The sequence below is a fragment of the Artibeus jamaicensis genome, unplaced genomic scaffold (genome assembly GCF_021234435.1).
Source record: "Artibeus jamaicensis isolate MK-2021 breed Jamaican fruit bat unplaced genomic scaffold, CSHL_Jam_final contig_332, whole genome shotgun sequence".
NCBI lineage: Eukaryota > Metazoa > Chordata > Mammalia > Chiroptera > Phyllostomidae > Artibeus > Artibeus jamaicensis.
Window position 1 is genome coordinate 7,543,803 of NW_026521788.1, and position 22,511 is coordinate 7,566,313.

The window sequence follows — 22,511 nt, forward strand, 5'->3', positions numbered from 1 at the left end:
AATTTATATATACATAGCACTTATAATTATTCTGCTCAGAGAATAATTGTCTTTAAGGTCACTTTATGAGTCCATATTAGTAATGAGAAACAAGAGACTGCCGTGGGTAAACTCCAGCAAGTAGTTCTGCACTCAATTCTATGTAAATCATGAGTTGATATTTTTAATATGTTTGATAATACATTGTTTTTTATGCATTTGCTTTTTCATTACTCCTATATTGTAAATTGGAAGATTTTAAAGGGCAGAGATTATATTCTCTGCTTATATATGTTTTTTAATATACAAATGGTTGTATAGTAACATTTATTTTAAAAAAATGAGAAGGCCACCAGTGTTTTAAAATCATTTATCTAAAATTATTTTCTTGATGCTTTATTTTATTTTGGCATATGAGTTGTTTCTCAAATTGAGTATAAGCTTTTCAACTAATCCTTAAGAGTCTAAGTGGTAAGGAAAAATGGCTTGCTTAGACAATCCTTTTTTACAATAAATATTTGAGGAGCCTGCAAGCACTCAGATGATGTGGCCCTGTCTTCCTCTGTGGCATCTCCTGGTCTTTGCCTTCTTGTCCTCAATCCCTGAATCCCAACCTTCTTGTTTTACAATAAGCTGTTTTCTACCTCAGGGATACTGTGTATGTTGTACTTCCTTCCTAGCAAATGCATCTTGTGACTCCTTTTGCTAACCTAAATTATTCATCCTTCAGGGCTTAGTTTTGAATATCCTCAGGAAGATTTACTGACCTCTGAATTGCCATTACAGGTGCTCCCTAATGGATCTCTGGCTGCATGCAGCTGGATCAGTATTTTCAAGTATACATCTGCATACTGATTTAACATCTGTCTCTAGACCTCAGGGTTCTGGCTTTCAAATATAATAGCTGTCAGTAAGCATGTTTTAAAATAATTGTTGACTTATTAATTATATCCATGATACATGTGAATACTTAAGAATAATGAAGTATTTAAAGGATTAACCTTAGTTATCTCTTGGCATCTGGTATTACAATATTTTTCTATTTCTCACTCTCACTCTTTTTAAACTAGCTAATTCTGCGATTAAATGTAGACATTTTGTGGGATTTTTTTCTTTAAAAAATGCTATTGAAAGAAAACAAAACAGAACAAGGACAAAAAATAAAAATAGAAAAAGGTGTTAGAAATAAGTAAATATGCTCTTGAGAGTTCATGGAAATTTGTATGAACATTTGAATTGGAGTTGAAGGTTGTTGAAGGAGTCATCTGCATGTGCACGGGCATGGAGGTGTCAGCTGGCATATTTTAAAGATACACCGATTTGTCCAAACTGCAGTAGGGGATAGTCTGTAAAGTCCATATAATGCCTGAAAAGGTGACATGTCAGATAGGAGAGGACCTCAAACTCTCAATGAAAGGGTAGCAACTTTTCTCTTTTGAATGTTTCTTTTGAAAGCTCTCATGCAAAGAGTTTGCATGGCTAGATTTATATTTGAAAATGTGCAAGTGAGATGTGGATTAGAAAAGGAAGGAGTGGAGGCCGTGAGATCAGTAATTAGGCCAGGGTAGCATTCCAGGGCAGAGACGGTGACAGCCCAGAACAGTGGCTGTGGAAATGCAAAAGAAACATGGATGTATGAGTAAGAGAAAAGGCAAAGATTGAGCCGGTATGATCAAACACATGCAGTGGTGGAGAGAGAAAAGTAGAAAATGCATCTAATCTTTTGAACCTAGGTGAATGCAGGAATGATGGTGTCATTTGCCGAGATAGGGGAACCCACAGAGAAAACTGGTTTAGAAGTTAAGAGACAATGAGTTAGGATTAAATTAGAGGTTGCAGTGCAACTTCCAGACAGGGATGTCTGGTAGGAGAGAGGTAAATGTTAGAGGTTGAGACTTAGAAATCATTAGTATAAATATCATAGTTGATGCCATCGGATTATGTGGGATTTCCCTAATAAGAAAAATAAAAGCAATATAAAAGAAGGCCAAAAGGAGAATTTTGGAGAAATACCTAGATTTCAGTGAACTAGGGAAGAGGGGTCAAGAAAATGAATCGAGAAAGTGGTGTCAGAAATGAATTGGGAGACTGATATTATTACAGAAACTTGGGGAAGAAGGTTTCATGAGAGAAGTATATGAAAAGGGTCACATGTTTCCTGGGTGTTAAGAGGATCTGAAAATGATGATGATGGTGATGATGATGATGGTGATGATGATGACGACGACAATGACGACGATGAGGACCACAGTGATGAGCTATCATTTATTTGTTGCTTACTCCATGCCAAGCTTGGTTAGAAGACACATACTCATTTGCATGCATTAATTCAGTTCGCACTTTGCATATGTGTTCTATTAGAATAACTTTATGACTAAATAAAAAGTAGGTTGGTGAATGGCCTGAAACAACTTACTCTTCAAGAACGCTTATCTGCTCTGGGACCAGACTTACAAATTCCGCAATCGAATTTGCCATAAATTCTACAATTCTAGTACCTAATTGATTCAAAGTATAATTTCACTCTAAGTGGCCTTTTGATGCTTGTCATAGCATATTAATTTTAAATATCCTACTTGTTATAGTAAGATTGCCTTTAATTTTGAGATGAAAAGGCTTTATTTTGTCCTATGTGGTCCAGACTTAACTGTGAACATCAAGCTGTTGCATTTGACTGGGAAAGAAGGACCCTGGCCTATGGATTATCTTAAATTCCTAGGCAGTTGGAGTAGTGCCAGAAGGCTGGCACCAAGGGAATGCTGAGACTGTTTATGACAGTCACATTGCTCTACAGCTGCAAGGGAGAGCCCTGACTCAAACAGAAACTCTGCATGAACTGCAGTCTACTTTGGCCTCCTGCACTCCGTCTTCCCCTGAGATATCAATCAACCACTGAGTTCTCTACTGGCCATGAGGCACAAGAGAACTGCTTTAGGATAAGAAGCGTCAATGTTAAAGCCTTGCTATGGATTATTCAGATACCGACAGTGATTCTACTTTGGGATACAGCGATGATGAAGATTCCAGTGATGAAGTTCAAAGGATATCAGAGTCAGTGCACAGAAAACTATTATTTGCAAATATTTTGGATATTTCTGTTGTTCTATGGTTTCATTGAAAGGAATGTCTAACTCCACCAAAAATGCTTTAAGAGTGACCAGTGCTAAACTGCATAGCTTTGACAGTAATTATTCATTAATCAATAGCAACTTTGTGAAATGTCTGTTTACCTGCCGAACAGTAGATACTTCTGCTGTAGTACATGCTTATTAATTGCTATGCTGAAATCAACTAATACTGGTACAGAAGTTGATGAATAGGAGACTTTATTTTTAAAGACAATGTGCATGCTAGGCCTGGATGGTTATATAGGTACATGGACATTTACTGGCTATAAAGAGGTGTGCCGAGTGTTCAGAGGCATTATGTGTTTAGGGAAAGGTTTTAATTAAACATATTGTACATTGTCTTGTAACTCATTATAAAACTATCTCATTCTCATTGTGTTTTTCAGTCTTGTATATTTGTCTATTAGAAGTTATCAAATACCTTGATCTGCCAAAAACTGAAATTGAAAAGTCCATTTTTTAAAATGACATCATGTCCCTTTTTCATCTCTTTTCCTATGTCTAAACCCATATTACATGAAACCCTACTAGCTTGGCAGATGTTTTGTGGGAAACTAGTATCATAATAGCTACATATGAAGAGAGAGAAGTTCAATAACAATGTGGAGTTATTAGGACCTTTGTATATATGAGTATGCAATGCTTTATATCTGAATCCAAATGATACTTGCTTTTGCCGTGGTCCTTTGATCTATAAAGAAAATAAGTATACACAGTAAGTCTCAGTATTGTCAGCTTATATGAGTAGTATTCTCTCATTAGAAATTTCTATTGCCCCACATACTGTAGGGGACTAGTATGTGCTGATACTAGGTGAACTAGTATATGGTCTTTCATAGGAGCAGGCTCTCTGAGTATACAGGGATAGCTTTTAGACACCTCATAGAATGGCAGAATGGCATTAAGCACTTTTATAGTAGAGATACAATGACAACATAATGGCAACAGGAGTTTGGCATTAAATAAACTTGGCATTGAATGATTTGTGATTTTTATGTAGCATTATTATAAAGCAACATAACAGGGCTAGAAGACAGCAATGGATAGGAATTCTAATAGTTTGGAAACCAAAATGGTTTATTGAATTAGCTTTGTAATTGGGCAGTCATTAATATACCATTGCTATTTTTATTAACAGTTAAATATATTTTTATAATGATTGACAGAGAGATAGGACTACTTACTACTCAGAAGTTATTTTGCATTAAAATTAATTTGGAACTGTTATGCAATTAAAGTGAGACAGCAGAGTGTATCAACAGTGGACTGCTGTGGAAAAAAACATGGACTTTGGAGCCAGCCAGATCTTTTTTCAAATTCCAGGGCTGCAACTCACTAGCTATGTCTGACTTTGGGTATGTTACCTAACCTTTATCCCCCAGAGTAAATCTGAGAGTGAATGCCCACCTTCTGTTAAATGCATGAACTGATATTTGTGTGAATTGTTTAATGTAGTTCTTGATACATACTAAATTCTCCTTTTTCATATATTATTTCCCCTATGTTATGCATCTGTTCTATTTGGATATATGTCACTATACTAGGTGCTAAGCCTGATATTAGGCTATAACTTACAAATTTTCCTTTTTAAAATATTTAAAAAATTTTTTGACTATGTCACTCTTCTGATCTTTGATTTTTTTCCCACTTACATTTTAAAATATCAATGTATTTTTTGTTGCAAGAAAATTGCATTAATCTTTTCAAAGTATATCCATTTCTGGCCAGATAATATGATGAAATTTTAAAATATTAAAAACTGGTAATGAAATTATTTTTAAAATGTATATGTACAGAAATTATTACCAAAAGGAAGCATTGTTTTGTATATATTATATTCTGAAAGACTGTAAGCACTTTCTAAATTTTGAAGATGTAAATATGTTTTAGGGAAAGTTAGACTTAATGTGATGTTCTCTATAAAACTGTGATAGTTTGTTTTTGTTTTTGTTTTTTATACTGGCAGCAGTTTTTTTATAATTTATGCTGCCATAAGCCACCTTTTTAGAAACAAGACATTCACACAATTTAAGAAAGACGGATGGGTATTACAGACATGTGCTACTTGTTTCCACTTCACCAAAAATTCCCACCCAGGAAGTGATAATGGAGTTGAAAATATACTGTCTACTTCTGTGGAGCAAAAAGAAAAGCCACGCTGTTTTGGGGTAGAAATGCTTCATAACACACAGTGCTCCCCGAGGACAGACATGACAGTATTGCTGGTGAGAAGCATTAGAAGTCACCGCAGAACACGTTGCTCACTGTGTGCACGACACCGTGATAGACAAATCTCTGATTATCTCATAATCATGCCACAGAGTGGGTGGGCATTCTTACCACCCCCATTTTTACAGACGAGGAAGGTGAGGCTTTCCCATAGCCTGTAGCTTCTCTTCTAAAACCAAGACGGTGTGACTTGTTTAAGAGTTAAAGCCTGAGCTCTGCTGTACCACCTGAGGGCCATGACTGGTACCCAGCACCTCCTGAGCGCCTCCTATGTTCCAGACCTTCAGGATAAAATGGGGAGCAAATCTAGCCTTGGAACCTGCCTTCCTGTGGTTTAGTTGGAGGAACATGGGGTCATTAAACAAATAATTGTATAAATTATAAATAGTGGTAGGTCATTGGATGAAGCAGTACATAGAGGAAACCTGCTCAGGTTAATTTAGATGGTATCCCTGAGGGAGGGACCCGTGGACTGAGGTCTAAAGGATAAGCAGGGGTGGGGTGAGCCAGGCAGGAGGTTGGGGTCAGATTGCTAGGCTCAGAGAGGCAGGTTAGGGGAGATGAGATGTTCAGGAATGGAAGGCAGGCCAGTTTGGCTGGAAGGTGGAGAAAGTGAGGGGGGCACTGGAAGGCTGATACTGAGAGTTGTGGAGATGACAATAAAAATTGTAAAATTACAAGAGAGCTTAGTATGGTAGGCAGATTAAAAATATACAATAAGCAATACTTTTTTACTTTCCCAGTAAGAAACAGAAATGGGAAAGGAATGCCACTTGTAAGAGAAACTAATTATATAAAACAATGAAGAATACTGTTTTTAAATATCAGGATCCAAGTGAAAAAGATAGAAAAATCTTATTTAAGGATAAAAGAAAACAACTAAATCTGAACAAGTGGAGAGTCATGCCATGTTATTGTATGGAAATTAATCTAACCACCAAGTCCTTTTTCTGAAATCAATGTACAAATGTCAATAAAACTCTACCAGAGTCCCAATGTGGATTTCTTTAGGAGGAGAAAAATTATTTTAAGTCTGTATGAAATAGAAATGTTTAAGAAAATCATCCAAATATTTCTATAAAAACTTTTAGTAGGAGAAAATTTGCTTTACCAAATACTAAATATGAAGTAGATACTAAAAAGCAATAGTGATGTAGCAGCAATAAAAGAAAAAAGGTCAGTGGAAAACACAGAGTGCAGAATGATATGTGGAACTTAGTGTATTTTTAAAAAAATAACAATTCACTGGGAATATCTTTATTATTTAGACTTATTTGTATATTCTGTCATTAGAGACACGTGATGCTTTAATTATGCTTTTTAGAATGTGTTAATACTATATTATTTTTTAGGTACATATCTCTGTAATGTATTTCAAACATATTTATCATTAATTATACTAAGTTAGACCTTTTAATTTTATAGGAAAGAGTACATTTTCAAGTACAGCTTCATGTTTTCGTGACTTTGGTACCATTAAATTTTTAGTAGCTCAAAATGACATGTGAATGCTAATTTACTAAATCCACCTCTGACCACTGGATAAGACATAGATATCAGGGCAGACTTTTAAAGGCTTACAAGGTTAATAAATATCCCTCCAATGATGACTTAATAGATTCTACACAGACACTATATACAAATATGAGTCAGTGTGACTATGATTTATCAAATACTCTTGAAGATCTTTGGTGGAGATGGCTAACTGTGTAAAAGTCGCCAAAAGATTAGCCTCATGAAAACATGGTCTCTAAAGTAGGGAAATAATTGAAAGAGGTCAATTGTTCTCCAGGTTATAGTGATAAATTTCTGCACACAGGAATTGAAGTCTCCATTTCCAGGATATATCTTCAGGTCCTTTAAAGATTTTCATCTGTCCATGTTCGGGACTGTCTTTATCATTATCCAGTTAATTCATTAATTCCCCCCAAAACATAGGGAGTGATGATATAAAGTTTTGTTTTGCTTGTACCAGTGAAATTTTAGAGATTGGAACTACTTAATTCTATCTGTAAGATTTGTGTGATTCATGACAAGATTAAGGCAGTTCCTCAGGGCAAAGACATTTGAAAGACAAACAAAGCTTGAACCTAGAAATGAATAAATCAGAAGATTGTACATAAGTTAGTATGTTTCCTGAATTAATCACAATGCACACTGTTCTTTGATATTAAAAGTTATTTTACTTCCATTTCTTTCTATTTTTATACAGGGAAGATGTGAGAACAGCCAACGTAATTGCTGCTGAAGCCGTGACCTGTCTCGTGATCGACAGAGAGTGAGTACATTGCCTGTGACGCACGGTGCCCATGCACACGAGCGACATACCGTAGTTCTGGGAGTCAGACACCATTTTATGGAGCTGTTAATGTGTGTTTTATATCTCTTTATTTTACAATGACTTCTATATTTGATTCTCATTTCCTATTATTCTTGAAAGTAGCCAGGTCTGCCACTTGGGGTCTTCACCAAGGTACTTAACCATGTGCGCGTCACCTCGGTGAGCACAGTTGTACACCGGGGAAAATGCAGCATTCCAGCTACATTGTGAGGGTCACTGGGAACACGCCAGGAAAGCCATGTGTCCAACTCTGTCTCAGTAAGAAGGTACTTAAGCAGTGCTAGTGGTTTGTGTACATTTTTAGAATAACAACAACAATAATAGTTAATATTAGTATTATCAGAAAATGGACTATTCTTTGATCATGGTTTAGTTAGCTCATCTTTTCTTCCATCCCCAGACTCCTATAATAGAAACATTTTAGAAAGACAGTTTTGGAAAGAGCATCAATTCTAGCCATAGGCATATATTTAGGACCATTGTAAACTTGTCCCAAGATGCCTGTCCCTGTTCATTCTCTCTATTTGGGCTTGCTGTTCCCATTACCCATTACACGAGTGCTTTATAGGTTAAACTGCAAATATCAGACTGTTGACCCAACAAGAGCATGATTTGAAAACATGTTCACTATCTGGAAGCAGTACACCAGATTTTTCATTATTTCAGTGTTCATTGGTAATTTTATCAGAAAAACCAACTGCCTGACCCAAGAAGGAGAACTGTAAAACATCCATTTTTACATGATAGGAATAGGCTGTGAGTTTCAGTGCAAAATGAAACAGATGTGATCAACCCAAAATGTTGGAAGTGAATGCTGAGCTCAGAGGGGTATAAGTAAAGAGGGAACCCACTCGATTAGCAAATCTCACACTTGGAAGTCCCTCTGTGTTGGATCTCTTGCAACAGAGCAGGGGCAGAGCTGCAGAATGATAGTTATATCCAGAAACATCTCTGAGGTAGATATGCTTTATCTGATTCCCAGAAAGAGGAATTTCCCGGTCATTCATTCTTTCATTCAGCTAACATTTTACTGAGGATTTACTCTGTACAAGGCATTGTTAGGGGCCCTGGGAAGCATCAGTGGAGCAGCATAGATCCTGGTTCAGGGGTTAGCTTCTGGTACAGTTTTGTGGTGTATACATAAATAATCACCATGCAGACAAGGATGTAAAAAGGGTCAGGGTGCCCTGGCTGGTGTAGCTCAGTGGATTGAGCGCGGGCCTGCGAACCAGACAATCGCGGTTCGATTCCCAGTCAGGGCACATACCTGGGTTGCGGACCAGTTCCCTGCAGGCCAGTTCCCAGGAGGGGACGCACGAAAGGCAACCATACATTGATGTTTCTCTCCCTCTCTCCTTCCCTTCCCCTCTAAAGATAAATAAAATATTTTTAAAAATAAAAATAAAAAGGGTCAGGGTACACATTCCTGGGAGTATGGAAAAGGGGGTGACTACTTCTGAGGAGAATCAGAAAAGTCTTCATGGAAAAATGGTATTACTAGGTAGACCTGGAAGTGTAGGAGAGGCAATGTAAATAGAGTGAACAGCATATGCAATGCTCACAAAGGAACTATGAGCCATTTCGACTGGCTAGAGTGAGGCTGTGTAAAGGTAGTTGGGGGAGGTATTGGGACAAATAAGTCCATGGATATATTGGGGCTGGTTCACCAAGAACATTGAATATTGAGATAAGGGTGACTGACAATTATATGCAGCAAAATAATGTCACTATAACATTGTATTTGGTAGGCTAATCTGAGAATGCTGCATAAGATGAATTAGAGGGAGAAGTTAAGGACAGGATATTTGGTGAAGAAGCTATCAATCCAAGTGGTGATCATGAGACCATTCATAGGAGGAATGCCTGAGAATGAAGAGGTAAAATCAGAGGGCTTAACACTTGACTGAATGTGAAGGGCAAGGGGAAAATTCGGGTCATAGTCATGATTGAGAGGGTCTAGAAGGAATATGGAAGAGGAATCAGTTTGAGAGGCACAGGTATTCCACTAGAAATATAATGAATTTGACATACAAGTTGTACACTCAGGAACAGATGCCCTACAGGAAGTGCAAAATGTGGGACAAAAACTTGTTAGAGTTAACTTAAAATTAACTTAAAATTGCTTACATGGAATGAACAGTTGAGGCCATTAGAGTAGATGAAATTACATGGAAAAAAATAGAGAAGATAAAAGAAGCAGGTTTAGAATTTGGGAAAATTTTCACGTAAGAAGATAAATAATATAAAACAGTAAATAAAACAGATGTTAACAATCACATCAGTGTAGGAAACCTCAGAAGCTAAGAAGATTTTAAAAGAAAAGGAATAAAATCCAACAGTGTTAAATTCAAGTGAGAAGCCAAAAGACACTCAGGTTACTAAACAGCTGGGAGAAGAGTTTTAATAAAGTCATGAGAATGCAGAGTGGCATCAGTGGTGATGGAAGGAGACTTGACTTGGGGTGGTGACATACAATGCAATATACAGGTGATATATAATTGTACACCCGAAACATGTAGTTTTATTAGCCAGTGTCACCCCAATAAATTCAATAGTGTAAAATATACAATTTAATATAGTGAATTTTTTAAATAAATAAAATGGAATGAAGTCCAAATTACAGAGTGAGTGGGCATTAAGGAAGTGAGCACTGAGACTAAAGTGAGCACTGAGACTAAATGGTTTTTTCCTTCAAGAAATGTGCTTGAAGAAGGCGAGAAAGAGGGAGGGAGCATGAGGCATTAGCAGGGTCTCAGAGAGTTTCCTTATGTTGGGTGTCCACAGCATCCAGGAGGATGAAACAAGTGAAATACTACAGGGAATATTTGCTTGAAGTGGGGCCACAGGAGAAGAAAGTGTGGCCAAATGGGAGAGGTCACTTGGAGAATATATCTTTATTTTTTTAATTTTCTTAATATAGCAAAAAAAGAGAAGTAAAAATTTTATAGAGATGTAGATAAGGAAAGTTATGGATACTGGATGGTCTTAATCTTCCCTGTAAATAATAAACAAGAAAATCTTTGAGAGAGGAGAGAGAATGGGCCTGGGGGTTTGCCACGTGACTGGGGGTGAATGGGTGATGATATCAGTTCATGTCTTTATAGTCCTTTATAACTTATGAATCTCCACACATGGAACACTCCTAGAAAGTGTCTAAGATACTTTACAGAAGAGGAAAAGGAAACCTGTAGAAGTTTAACAATGTGATAGATTTCATGGTAAATGGTATAGCCCAGATTAATCAAATCACAAAGAATCAAATTGGATGAGATTTTGTGGGTCATCTAGTCTAGCTTCTCCATTTTTGTTCACTGAGAGATGTAGAAGTATTAAGCAGCTCACACACTTGCTTTTGCCTCGTCAGAATTTGCTCTGTTCTCAAACCTGTCATGTACAGTGTACAGTGGGGAATGCATAGGCTTTGACAAAGCCCAGGACTTGAATCCTGACTGCACCATTTGATGATGATATGGGCAAGTTACTTAAAATCTAAGTCTTAGTTTTCCTATCTGAAAAAAATGAGATAATAATTCAAAATTAAAAAGGAATCTGCCTTTTGACCCAGTGATTCCACTTCTGGGAACATATGTGAAGAAACTCAAAACACGAATTCAAAAGAACTTAAGTTCCTCTATGTTTGTTGCAATGTTATTTACAATTGTCAAGATATGGAAGCAGCCCAAGTGTCCATCAGTAGATGAGTGGATAAAACAACTATGGGACATTTACACAATGGAATACTACTCAGCTATAAAAAAGAAAAATTTCACCCTTTCCGACAGCATGGATGGACCTGGAGAACATTATGCTAAGTGAAATAAGCCAGTCAGAACAAGACAAATGCCATGTGATTTCACTTATATGTGGAATCTAATGAACAAACTGAACTAATGACCAAAATAGAGACAGACTCGTATATGGAGAGCAGGCTGACAGCTATCGGCATGAGAGGAGGTTTGGAAGTGGAGGGATAGAGAAAAAAAGGAAAAGGACTGACTCGTGGATGTGGACAAGAGTAAAGAGATAGCAGGGGAGGGGGTAAAAGGGGACTAAATTGTAATGGGGAAAAATACAATTAAAATTTTTTTAAAGTACCTAAATTATAAAAGTGGTTTGAAGATCAATTTAACATAAGGGTCCATAGATAGCACAAGATGTATAGTAAGCTCTCAATAAATGTTTTCTTCCTAGTTTTACAAAATACATGGAAATTTCTTGGATTTCGTAATTTTTCTCTATAGCCAGTATAAGTTTATGTTCAGGGATGTATACAAAGAGGAAACACTGAGTGAGGTCTGGCTTTTCACATAAATGTAGAGAAGACAGCTAGAGTCTAGGACTCTAGAAGTACATGTCTGTACCCTTAGTAGGAAACTTGTGGGTTTCCCACCAATACTGAATTCCCATCTTAACCAAAAAAGAAAAGAAAAATTAAACTGTAACCGAAGGATCCTGTCAAAAGCCTGGAGCTGGCACCTAATTTATGGCCAATTAGTGGGGCACCGGGGCTTCATCCCATGCAAACAGATGGCAGAACTGTCAGCAAGAAGAGCTTCTTTCCAAATTTACAAGTGAGGTACCATGTTACATAGCCTGTGATTAAGAGTTATCATTCCGGAGGGAGATTAAATGAACATCATTGTAACTAATCATGCATATCAGAAATTGCTTTTAAATTGCTCATTGACGAACTAGGAAATGATAGATACGTGCTTTCCTCAAAAAAATATTCCTTGAGAATTAGTCTCTTGCAGTCAAATCATTGTTAGTAACTACCTGCAGTGGTTCCAAAATTGAGAAAATAGATTAAAAAAAGAATATTAGTCCATAAGAATACCCTAATTCCATTAATAAATGTTTTGAATATATAAAAACTGCTGGGTGTCTTTAGCATCTCTTGCTTCAGAATACATGAAGAAATAAATGTAAAACTAAGTGCATTACTCTGTTTCATAATAAGTTATGGAATATTACTTTTACATTGGCATAAGAATGTGTTGATGAAGCTAGATGTTCAAGGACGATACTTTATTTTGTGACATTGAGCATTGTTAAAGAGAGTAACCTCAGTACTAGCAAATATTAAAAGTTATATATTTCTCCCCAGGAAATTAAGTTCTGAGTTAGACTTGTAACTGTTGCAGCTTTACTATGTAACCTCCAAGATGTAGGCATCCTGGTTATGAAAATTTAAATATTTTCGTGCTGGTTGGAAAATAGCAGTTTGCATTCTGTCTGTGTGCCTTCCACCACCTGCTGCCCTGGTTCTCAGATTCCCCTCCCAGGGGTCCCCAGACATCTTCCTGATCCAACAACCAAAAGGTGACATCTGACAAACACAGGACTAGTCTCCATTCTGATTGGTCACTTCCTGTGCCATACTGACTATGAATTATTTTGACTATCACCCCAATAACATCAAACTTAAATGATATCACCACTGCTTTCAAATGTTTGTTGTACCAAACCCACTGTTTAAATAAAATCCGTTAGAAAGCAAACAGAAATATTTCTGACTCCATGAGGATAAGCCCTTTAAAGCACTTCTCCTTCCATATCATTCCAGGTGGTTCCTAAGGCCCTCCATGGTGACCCTTGTGTCATTGCGACAAAGTCTGGGGTACAAATACCAAGAATTAACCTAGAGGAAGGGTGCTTTGGCATAAAAATGATGAGACTGGGAGGGAGTGTCAAATGTCAGACTATAGGATATTGCAACTGGCCATCTTAGAAACCGAGGTGTCTCTATTATTGGTCAGGGAAGCCTGGGTGACTAACGTTGAAGGTTTTAACCTCCTAGGGTTATAGGGTCCTCATGTGTAATAGGAATATCTATACCATATGTATTAAAAAATAGCAAGATTTGCCTTGACCAGTATGGCTCAATAGGTTGAGCATCATCCTATGAAGTGAAATGTCGCCAGTTCGATTCCTGGATTGTGGGCCCGTCTCCTGTTGGGGTGACAGGAGAGGCTAACAAGCAATGTTTCTTTCACATACCAATGTTTTGCTCCCTGTCTTCATCCCTCCGTTCCCCTCTCTCTAAAACCAAATAAATAAAATCTTTAAAAATAGAAATAACAAAACAAAAAATAAATATAGCAATATTCTTAAAAATAATAATATTTTAGCCACCAGGCTAATTATTAGAAAGCAACTCCTATGTCTGTTTTAAAAATCATTCTTAGCTAATGGTCAGGCAATGGGCTGAATTTAGCCTTTGAACCACAGTTTGCTGACTCCCTGACTTAATCATTATTAAATAATTGATAGCCATCAGAGAGATGAAAATTAAAACCCCAGTGATATACCACTTCACACCAGTCAGAATGGCCATCATTAACAAATAAACAAACAAGTGTTGGCAAGGTTGTGGAGAAAAGGGAACCCTAGTGCACTGTCGGTGGGAATGCAGACTGGTGCAGCCACTGTGGAAAACTGCATGGAACTTCCTCAGAAAACTAAAAATAGAACTGCCTTTTAACCTAGCAATTCCACTGCTGGGATTATACCCTAAGAACCCTGACACACTAATTCAAAAGAACTATGTACCCCAATGTTCATAGCAGCACAATTCATAATAGTCAAGTGGTAGAAGCAACCTAAGTACCCATCAGTAAAGGAGTGGATCAAAAAACTGTAATACATTTACACAATTTTATAGTACACAGCAGAAAGAAAGAAGGAGCTCTACCCTTTGTGACATCATGGATAGAATTGGAGAGCATTATGCTAAGCGAAATAAGCCAGGTAGAGAAAGACAAATGCCTTATGATCTCACTTGTAAGTGGAGCCTAATCAACTAAAGAAGTAAGCAAGCAAAATACAATGAGAGACTTTGAAATAAAGAACAAACTAACAGTAACCAGAGGTAGGTGGGGGGAGAGGGATAGTGTGGGATAATGCAGGAAGGGCCATCAAGGAACATGTATAAAGAACCGGTGGACAAAGCCAAAGGGGGTGGGTTTGAGGGTGGGAGGCAGGGATGGGAGTGGTGCGTGGTGGGATGAAGACAACTGTACTTCAACAATTTTTTTTTAAAGAAAGGTAAAAGACAGGAAACTGTACTTGAATAACAAATTTAAAAAAGAAAAGGAAAGAAAGAAAAGAAAAATAAAACCAAGAAAACTATTTTAAAATAAAATGTTTATTTAAAAATTAAAAAATAAAAATAAATAAAGGATTGAGTGTGACCCCCCAGTGGTCCTGTTCTGGTGGTTCTTCTTCCTGTGCTCACCCAGAATTTAAATAAAGCAAATACATAAAGAACACTGACTTGAAGTACCCTCCGTGTTGGCCCACCGGGTGCCATCTGTCTCCTAGCCCTGGCCTCTTGACACCCCTTCCTCCAAGTCCCCTTATCTTCTTCACTTTACCCTTCTGTAGGCACTATTTGCCCCCCAACACACACCATCATTTTTGATCCTTATATTTAAGGATCAAATATAAATAAATATGTTTTTGATCCTTATATTTAACTTTACTCTTATATTCTCTAGGACTCCACTCCAGGCTTTTAATTAATTTAGCTAACAGCTCATTAGAGATTAAGATGGTTCTCTGCAAGATTATTTACATTTTGGCAATATACTTCCTGAAGACTGAGAAATCATGAAAAGATTTTAGAATTTTCAGGTGCTAATTAAGGAGAGGGGAAGGATAGCAGGGGAAAATTTAGGGTACAGCATAATCTTTCAGGCCCCATTTTAACCCCACCTACCAGGTCAGTCTCACGAAGGCCACACAAGCACCCAGTGGTTTTTGCCCCTCTGTTACCTGTGTCCTTGTCTTTATAAGGCTTGGCATTCTGTGTCCACATGATAGGACTACAGGGACACCACATGTGACATTACCTGTAGCCACATTGCTTAACTGATAGGGTGATGAACTTAAAATATTTCACAGCCTCAGCCTTTCCTGCAGCCTAAGTTGAACTTATTTTGGTTCCTTTTCCAGAATGAAGTCTGGGGTGAGGTGAGGATATTGGCAGGGTGATCACAAGAAAGCAAATGTGCCTATGAAGAGTGGTGTCAGCTGAAAAATTTTTTGGTTTTTCTTTTTATGGAACTGTTATTGATTAGTACACTTTATACAAAATAGTTATTGAGCAGAAGAGATAAAAGCCATAAGTTTAAAAGAAAGGGAGACATTGGTTCAGTTTAGTGAACTAATTCAAACTATTAGCTATTAGTTGAACTATTAGTTCAATTTAGTGAACTAATTCAAACTATGTGTTTGAATTATAGCATGTCCTGAGCAAGCAAGCATGATCTCACTACAAAATAAGCACATTTCCACTGAAAAATGAACATATCTAGAGACAGTATTAGTTGCTTCAAGTCATGGAAAGGGGTATGATGCCTTAAAATGGTAGACCCTTCCCCTGAATTCCATAAAGAAATGATACATAACGTCACTGATGGGAGAACTCATTGCAAAGATCCAGTCTCTTGCTTCAGCCACCCAACTAGAACTTACTGTTTAATAGCTGTGTGTCATCCACTCAAACATCTAGTATTTGGGGGGTGTAAAGGCAAATATGTTAATATTACTTTTATGTTTGCTGTACGTATAACTCCCAGCTCTAACCTGTTAAGTCACAGCCCCATAGAACGTTCTCACAGTACTCTTTGGTCACCTACAGACCATTCAAAATTAAAGAAGTCCCTTGTTTTTAACATGCTGATGGCCCACTAATCGGATATAGCACATTTTTTTTGTTTAAAAACATTGTTAAAAAATTTAGATGGATTAGTCAGAAAGACATAGAAGATATTTAAGAAGGAAAAATAAAAGGGACCTTATTGGCCAGAGCTTGACAGATGTATTCTCTACAGGGAGAGATGGTGAATAGTTTCAGTTTTGTGGCCAATTCTTTGTCATCAAAGCTTAATTCTGCCATTGGCCCAAGGGTAATAGGTAGCTAATCTCTGGAATAATTTAGCTTTATTTTATAGGTGAGGAAATTGAGGTCAAGAAGTGTTAGGTGCACTCAAATCAGTGTTTAGTAAAAATTAACTAAGATAGATAATGCATTCACAGTCTCATGTTCTAATACATTTGTTATGTCTTAGAATTTTAGAACTTAATGAGACCTTGAAAAAAACCTCTTCTCCAATTGATTGCTCAAGTTGAGAAATGAGAAAAATGAATCTTAGAGGGACTATGGATTATCCAAACTCTTCTTTTTCCTTTTTCTTTTTTTTTTTTACTTTTTTGTTGTTATTATTTAAGTACAGTTGTCTCCATTTTTTCCCCACCACTATGTCCAAACTCTTTAGTGCTAAGGATGAGATTGAGACAGAGCAGTCTCATGACATCTATTGCAGTGCTTTTTCACCTCAATCACATTATGCTTTACATCACGGAGATATAAAATTCACACATATACTAATTCAATGAACACATATTAAGTATCTACTTCATGATAAGCACTAGAATCAGAGCTGTGACTAATAGAAATGCAGAAGAAGAGACAGTTGACTTCAAGAAACTTAGAATCATGAAAATAAACAATATATTAACATCAAGAAAGTTCTCCTGATAAATAAGAATTGATGGCTTATGAATTGAGCTAAAATATATTTGTGAATTCTACTTCTAAGAAAAAAGTATTAGTGGGTAAAAGCTTTGTGTTCCAAATGCCTCTCCAAATGGCTACCAATCTCACTACATCAAAACCTTACGCATCTGGCAAAATGATTGGGATCACTGAATTAAGATGAAAATTTTATTACTTTACTTCATTTATTTCATCACAAATATATGGAGTCTTTACTCAATCACTCCCCTGACTTTCTCTAGTAAGTTGGGTTCTCAGGTTGCATTTCACTGCACCACCCTCTACTTACTACATCACGCATTCACAACACTTGTCTCTGTTAAGTTATGAGCTACAGAAGCTTGAGGAGGACAGAAACCATGTCTATTCTATTGACCGCTACATCCTCAGCTCTTGGCACAGAGTCAGGAAGTACCCCTAGTAAGTGCTCACAAAGTACCTGTTGAAGAGAATGGATGAGTGATGCTGTATTGGTCTGGGTCCAACAGAGACAGCACATAGTAATCTGAACAGGGAAACTTTATTGAAAAGAATTAGTAACTACAAAGGGGATTGGAGTAATAAGGGATTAGCTAGTAAGAAGTAAAGAGAACACTAAAGGATATACAACTAGGGGATATAAAGAGTAGTCACTAACCCTAGGCCTCTGAGACAGTACTCAAGGAAGACCCTTTCCTCTCCCTCTCCCCCTCTCCACCCTCTACCTTGTCCTGCTGGGGCAAAGAACTAGACATGATTATGGATCAGTGTTCCTGAAATTTGTTGCTGTTAACATTTTGGGTCAAATATATATTTTTGTAGGGTGCCGTTCTGTGCATTACAGGATGTTTAGCAGCATCCTGTCCTGCGACCACTACCCACCCTCCCAATATTTTCACAACCAAAATTCTCTTTGGACATTACCAAACATCCCCTGGGGACAAAGTCACCCCAACTGAAAAGGACACAGCCATGGTCATGAAGTGCTATGATGCCAGATATAGAACTTGTACCAGAATTCTTCCCTGTAGGGTTCCAGGGACAGCTGTTCACAGGGAAGTATAAAGGTCCCTGAGGAAAGGCTGCTGAGGAAGCTGCTGGCTGCTTGGTGTTGCTGGCCTCCTTGTACTGAAGTAGCCAGATGCTGGAGAAGGTGCAAGAACTTATGAGGCACACTGGAACCAGGGTCCTCTGCTGGCAAGGTTCCAGTGCCAGTGGGCAAAGAAAAAATTTAAATAGTCAAGATTCATTTATACAGAGTAGTCAAGAAGGGTGAATTAAACCAATTCCAAGTCCAGATTCCAAACCAATCCTATCCTGAGATCCAGAACTATGAAGATAAATAGCAGTGTTTTTGCCTGACTTGGAGTAACTGCTGGTCAAGAAGGATGCATAAAAAATCAACATGAGAAACCATTCCAGTGTGAACAAAATAACTGAGGGTGAAGGATTGTGTTCTGCCTGCAGCATCCTAGAGGACTTGCTGGAAAAAGTGATATGTGAGTCAAGTCTTTGCGTAGGGATTTTACAAGTAAAGAAGGAGGGTAAAGGCAGCTCCTGCTGAGGGAGGGGCATACACAAAGATATGGAATTTAGAAAGGGCATTGTGCAGTAATAAATGGACTATGGCAAAAAAAAAGAGAATATATATGGGTTAAGGAACTGGAAAATCAATTATGTCAACTGGATAGGTGGAGTGCTGGCAGATATGGTTGGAAAGAAAAGATAGAGACAGATTATAAAGAAATTTCCTAACATCTCAAACAGAAAGAATACGAGCTATATGCTCTGGAAAGTGAAGCACCAACAGGGGGCTGTGGCAACTACAGTGTGTATTTATTTTTAACAAACTATAGAAATGATCTCTGAAAGTATGGTCTTACAGTTTGTATTTATTTGTGAAGGAAGGGGGTGGATGATTGATTGCTAAGCCACAGCCCTACAGATTGTGCACTAGAGCTGAAGAATCTAAATGTTTCTCTAAAGATTTGGGGAAGTAATTCAATGTGGAAGGTAGGAGAGAAGTGTTTCTTTCTTAGAAGACTTGGTGGATTTCTGTCTATAAAAAGATTAAAAAATGTGGGAAATAAAGCAGGTTGAGATGGAAGTAATTACTTGATTCAGTTATGGGTATTATAACATCAAACTGCTTAAATGGTATTCAGATATTCAGATGGAGAAGTCCATTGGCAGTTACAAATGAGTTTTTTCCCCTGACAATTAGATGATGGATGGAAATTGATGTTGGAGTTAACAGTTAATCAGTTTTAAAATATTACAGTCAGAACTTTGGTTTTGCTAATTACAATGATTGTTTTGTTTTACATCAATGAATAAATAATTCATTTTCCCCATAAATGCTTAAAACTATCTGTATACCTGTGACTTGAATTTTTCCAGTGGGTGTTTTAAAGCTGCTCCTTAGAGATTTAGCAATGCCTTTGAAACCCATAAACCAATTGTATGAATGAAAAAGAAAAGCTGAGAAAACTTTGTTTCCAAATCTAAAAAATCAATCTTAATTTTTTCAATTAAAAACTTCATATTTGAAATTCTCTTTAAAAGTCTTCTGCATAGTGTTTTTAGCTGTTTACTTGGGGAGGGAATTATAATGCTCCTTGTGTTGTAGAAATAAGGTAGGAAGGAGAATATGCCATGATTAATTTCTGACAGAAGCTTAACAATGAGTTTGAAGATCAACAATGTAATTATTAAGCCCTGGCTGGTGTAGCTCAGTGGATTGAGCATGGGATGTGAACTAAAGGGTTGCTGGTTCGATTCCCAGTCAGGGCACATGCCTGGGTCCCCTGACCAAGTCCCCATTTAGGGCCACATGAGAGGCAAACACACATTGGTGTTTCCCTCCCTCTCTGTCTCCCTCCCTTTGCCTCTCTCTAAAAATAAATAAATAAAATCTTTTAAAAAACCAATGTAATTGTTAAGTTTGAAAGTTCAACTCTGCTTAGATATTCACATTGTGTTTTTTGGTGGAGTTAATGAGCGTGCTTACTTTAGTAGGCACTCTCCCTGGTAAGATGACTATTACAGGCCCAGCTGGACCATAAAGATCTAAGACTTTTCTTTTCAGTATGTCTAGCAGTTGGTACTCATTTTGTAACTCATAGCATTGATGCATGAATTGGATTAGCATCAGCTATGATAACAGTGAAATCTAGTCCCAGAATGAACGTTACTTAAAAAAGGGGACTTTTCAGAATTACTAGTGTGAATGAACTATAATGGTGAAATTATGCACCAGCCTGCAACAATCATGTAGTTGAACCAATATTAAAACATAAACCAAACTACAAAGGCAAATCATGACTTTGTAGTTGGTAAGGATGATGGCGTGTGTCCTCCTAGATGAACTAGAGACAATATATTTTCATTTAGATGAAAACACCCCATGAGTTCAGTGTGAACATTTTTACTTATATTACATAATTCTCACAAGGTTGACTTATTTCTCTCCTCTTTGTTTTATTTTTACATTTCTCTATAGTCAGTGTCAGGTGTTAAAACATAACTGTTCATTGAGAAAAATTGGAAAGCACAGAAAAATCAAAATATAACACTAACATTCAAGGTAACTATGGTTAATATTTTAGTGTATTTTCTTAAATAGTGAGATGACATCATCTAAACTATTTTTCTATTTTTTGTCCACATACAGGGTTTACACACACACACACACACACACACACACACACACAAAGATAGGTATAGTTAGTTATACAAATCGACAAATCTACAATTTCATTTATTGAACACATGTGCCAATCACAAGGCTAATAGATATTGATAGACTGATGATACATACATATACTTGCTCTTGCAGCAAACATGTAGAGAATACTTTCTCTCTTCCATTGTAAAGGCAGACCTGTCTCCAGAGAGCCAAGGTATCATGTTGCAAAACATATGACCTGTAAGCAGAACAATAACTTTAAACATAATTTGCTTTGTTTTCAAAGTCCACTATATCACATTATCCTATCACATTGCATTTGCAATTTACCATATTAATAAAAACATCTTACAAGTTTAATTCGAATCTCTTTGTCTCTTTAGTTTCTTAAATATGCTTTGACATGGTAGCTCATATTATTATTTTATTTTATAAAGAATTGTTTGCATATGCTTTCGTAGCTCTCCACAAGTATTTTCTTGAGGCGCTCCTCAGTAGTGGGATCACTAACTCTGAAAGACGTAGTCTAGAACTGTCATACAGTTCGCCCCCCAGTGGCAGCATGCGAGAACGTCCACAGCACTGCACGTGGATCCGCTTGACTTACTGATTGAAACAATCTTCACTGCATGTGGATTCGCTTGACTTATTGATTGAAACAATCTTAAGAGGCGTGATGGGGCAAATCAGCCCAGGACATGAACTATGTCACTGTCCTTGATGAGGTAGTTTGATATTTATTCTTTTCTGATCATTGATTTATGGAGCTTAGTTATTGACAATGAAAACTTGGAAGATTGTTCCTTGTTTTACAATTGCTTCTTTATCCTGGGGAAGAACATGTAAAAGGCTTTGGAACATTGTGAGAGTAGAAAAGAGCTCAACCTTGTTCTGAATGTCAGAAGTAAATAGTAGAGGCTAACAGGATACCTGAAAAGGGAGGGTAAGCAGAGAAAGATGGAAATTATCCAAGTGACTAATTAAACTATGGGCTAAAAATTATGATATGAGAAGGCCCCTATTTATAGATGTTACAGAATGTGGTCAGAGGTGAAAAAGAAAGGAAGAGTTCAGAGCAGTAAATGTATGAATTCTGATCATCCTGGTATGAGGCCTTTATTTTAATACTCTTTCATCTCAGTTAATTTTCTCCATAGTCTTGTGGAAAAGGATGACATTTCTGGAAATCCAGAAATGGAAGCTGAGTATCACAGAGATTCAGTGGCTTTTCAGAGCCACATAGCAGGATTAGAATTCCAGGAATGTTTGACTTCAAGACCATGATCTGTCTGTTATACCCTCTTTTAAGCTGTTTATTTTATATGAACAAAGTATTTACAGGCAAATTAAATTTTGTTGGAGTAATCTTTTTAAAAGAGTGGGAGAGGTTGAGGAGGAAACACTAATGCTTCTTTTGAGATAAGGAAGAGTGTCAACAGCTTGAATAAGGCAGGGGAATGGAAATGAGAAGGATAAACAGATCCAGGAGAGATAACAAGGATTTGGTGACCTTGGATCAAAGCGGAAGTTACACAGGAAACCAAGATTCTAGCCTGCAGCAGTGGTTAGGAAATGAAGCCATACGGGGAGACAAGGAGCTCAGCA

General features: G+C 37.2%; 1 protein-coding gene across 3 annotated transcripts in view; it reads left to right on the forward strand.

Annotated features, from left to right (window-relative positions):
* Positions 1-22,511, forward strand: part of PRKG1 (protein kinase cGMP-dependent 1) — a 1,343,317-nt gene that overhangs the window by 1,177,750 nt on the left and 143,056 nt on the right. For all 3 annotated transcript variants that reach the window (XM_053663936.1, XM_053663935.1, XM_053663934.1), the window contains exon 8: positions 7,549-7,614. In XM_053663936.1, coding sequence (XP_053519911.1) covers positions 7,549-7,614 — 66 coding nt within the window. The remainder of the gene's footprint in view (positions 1-7,548; positions 7,615-22,511) is intronic.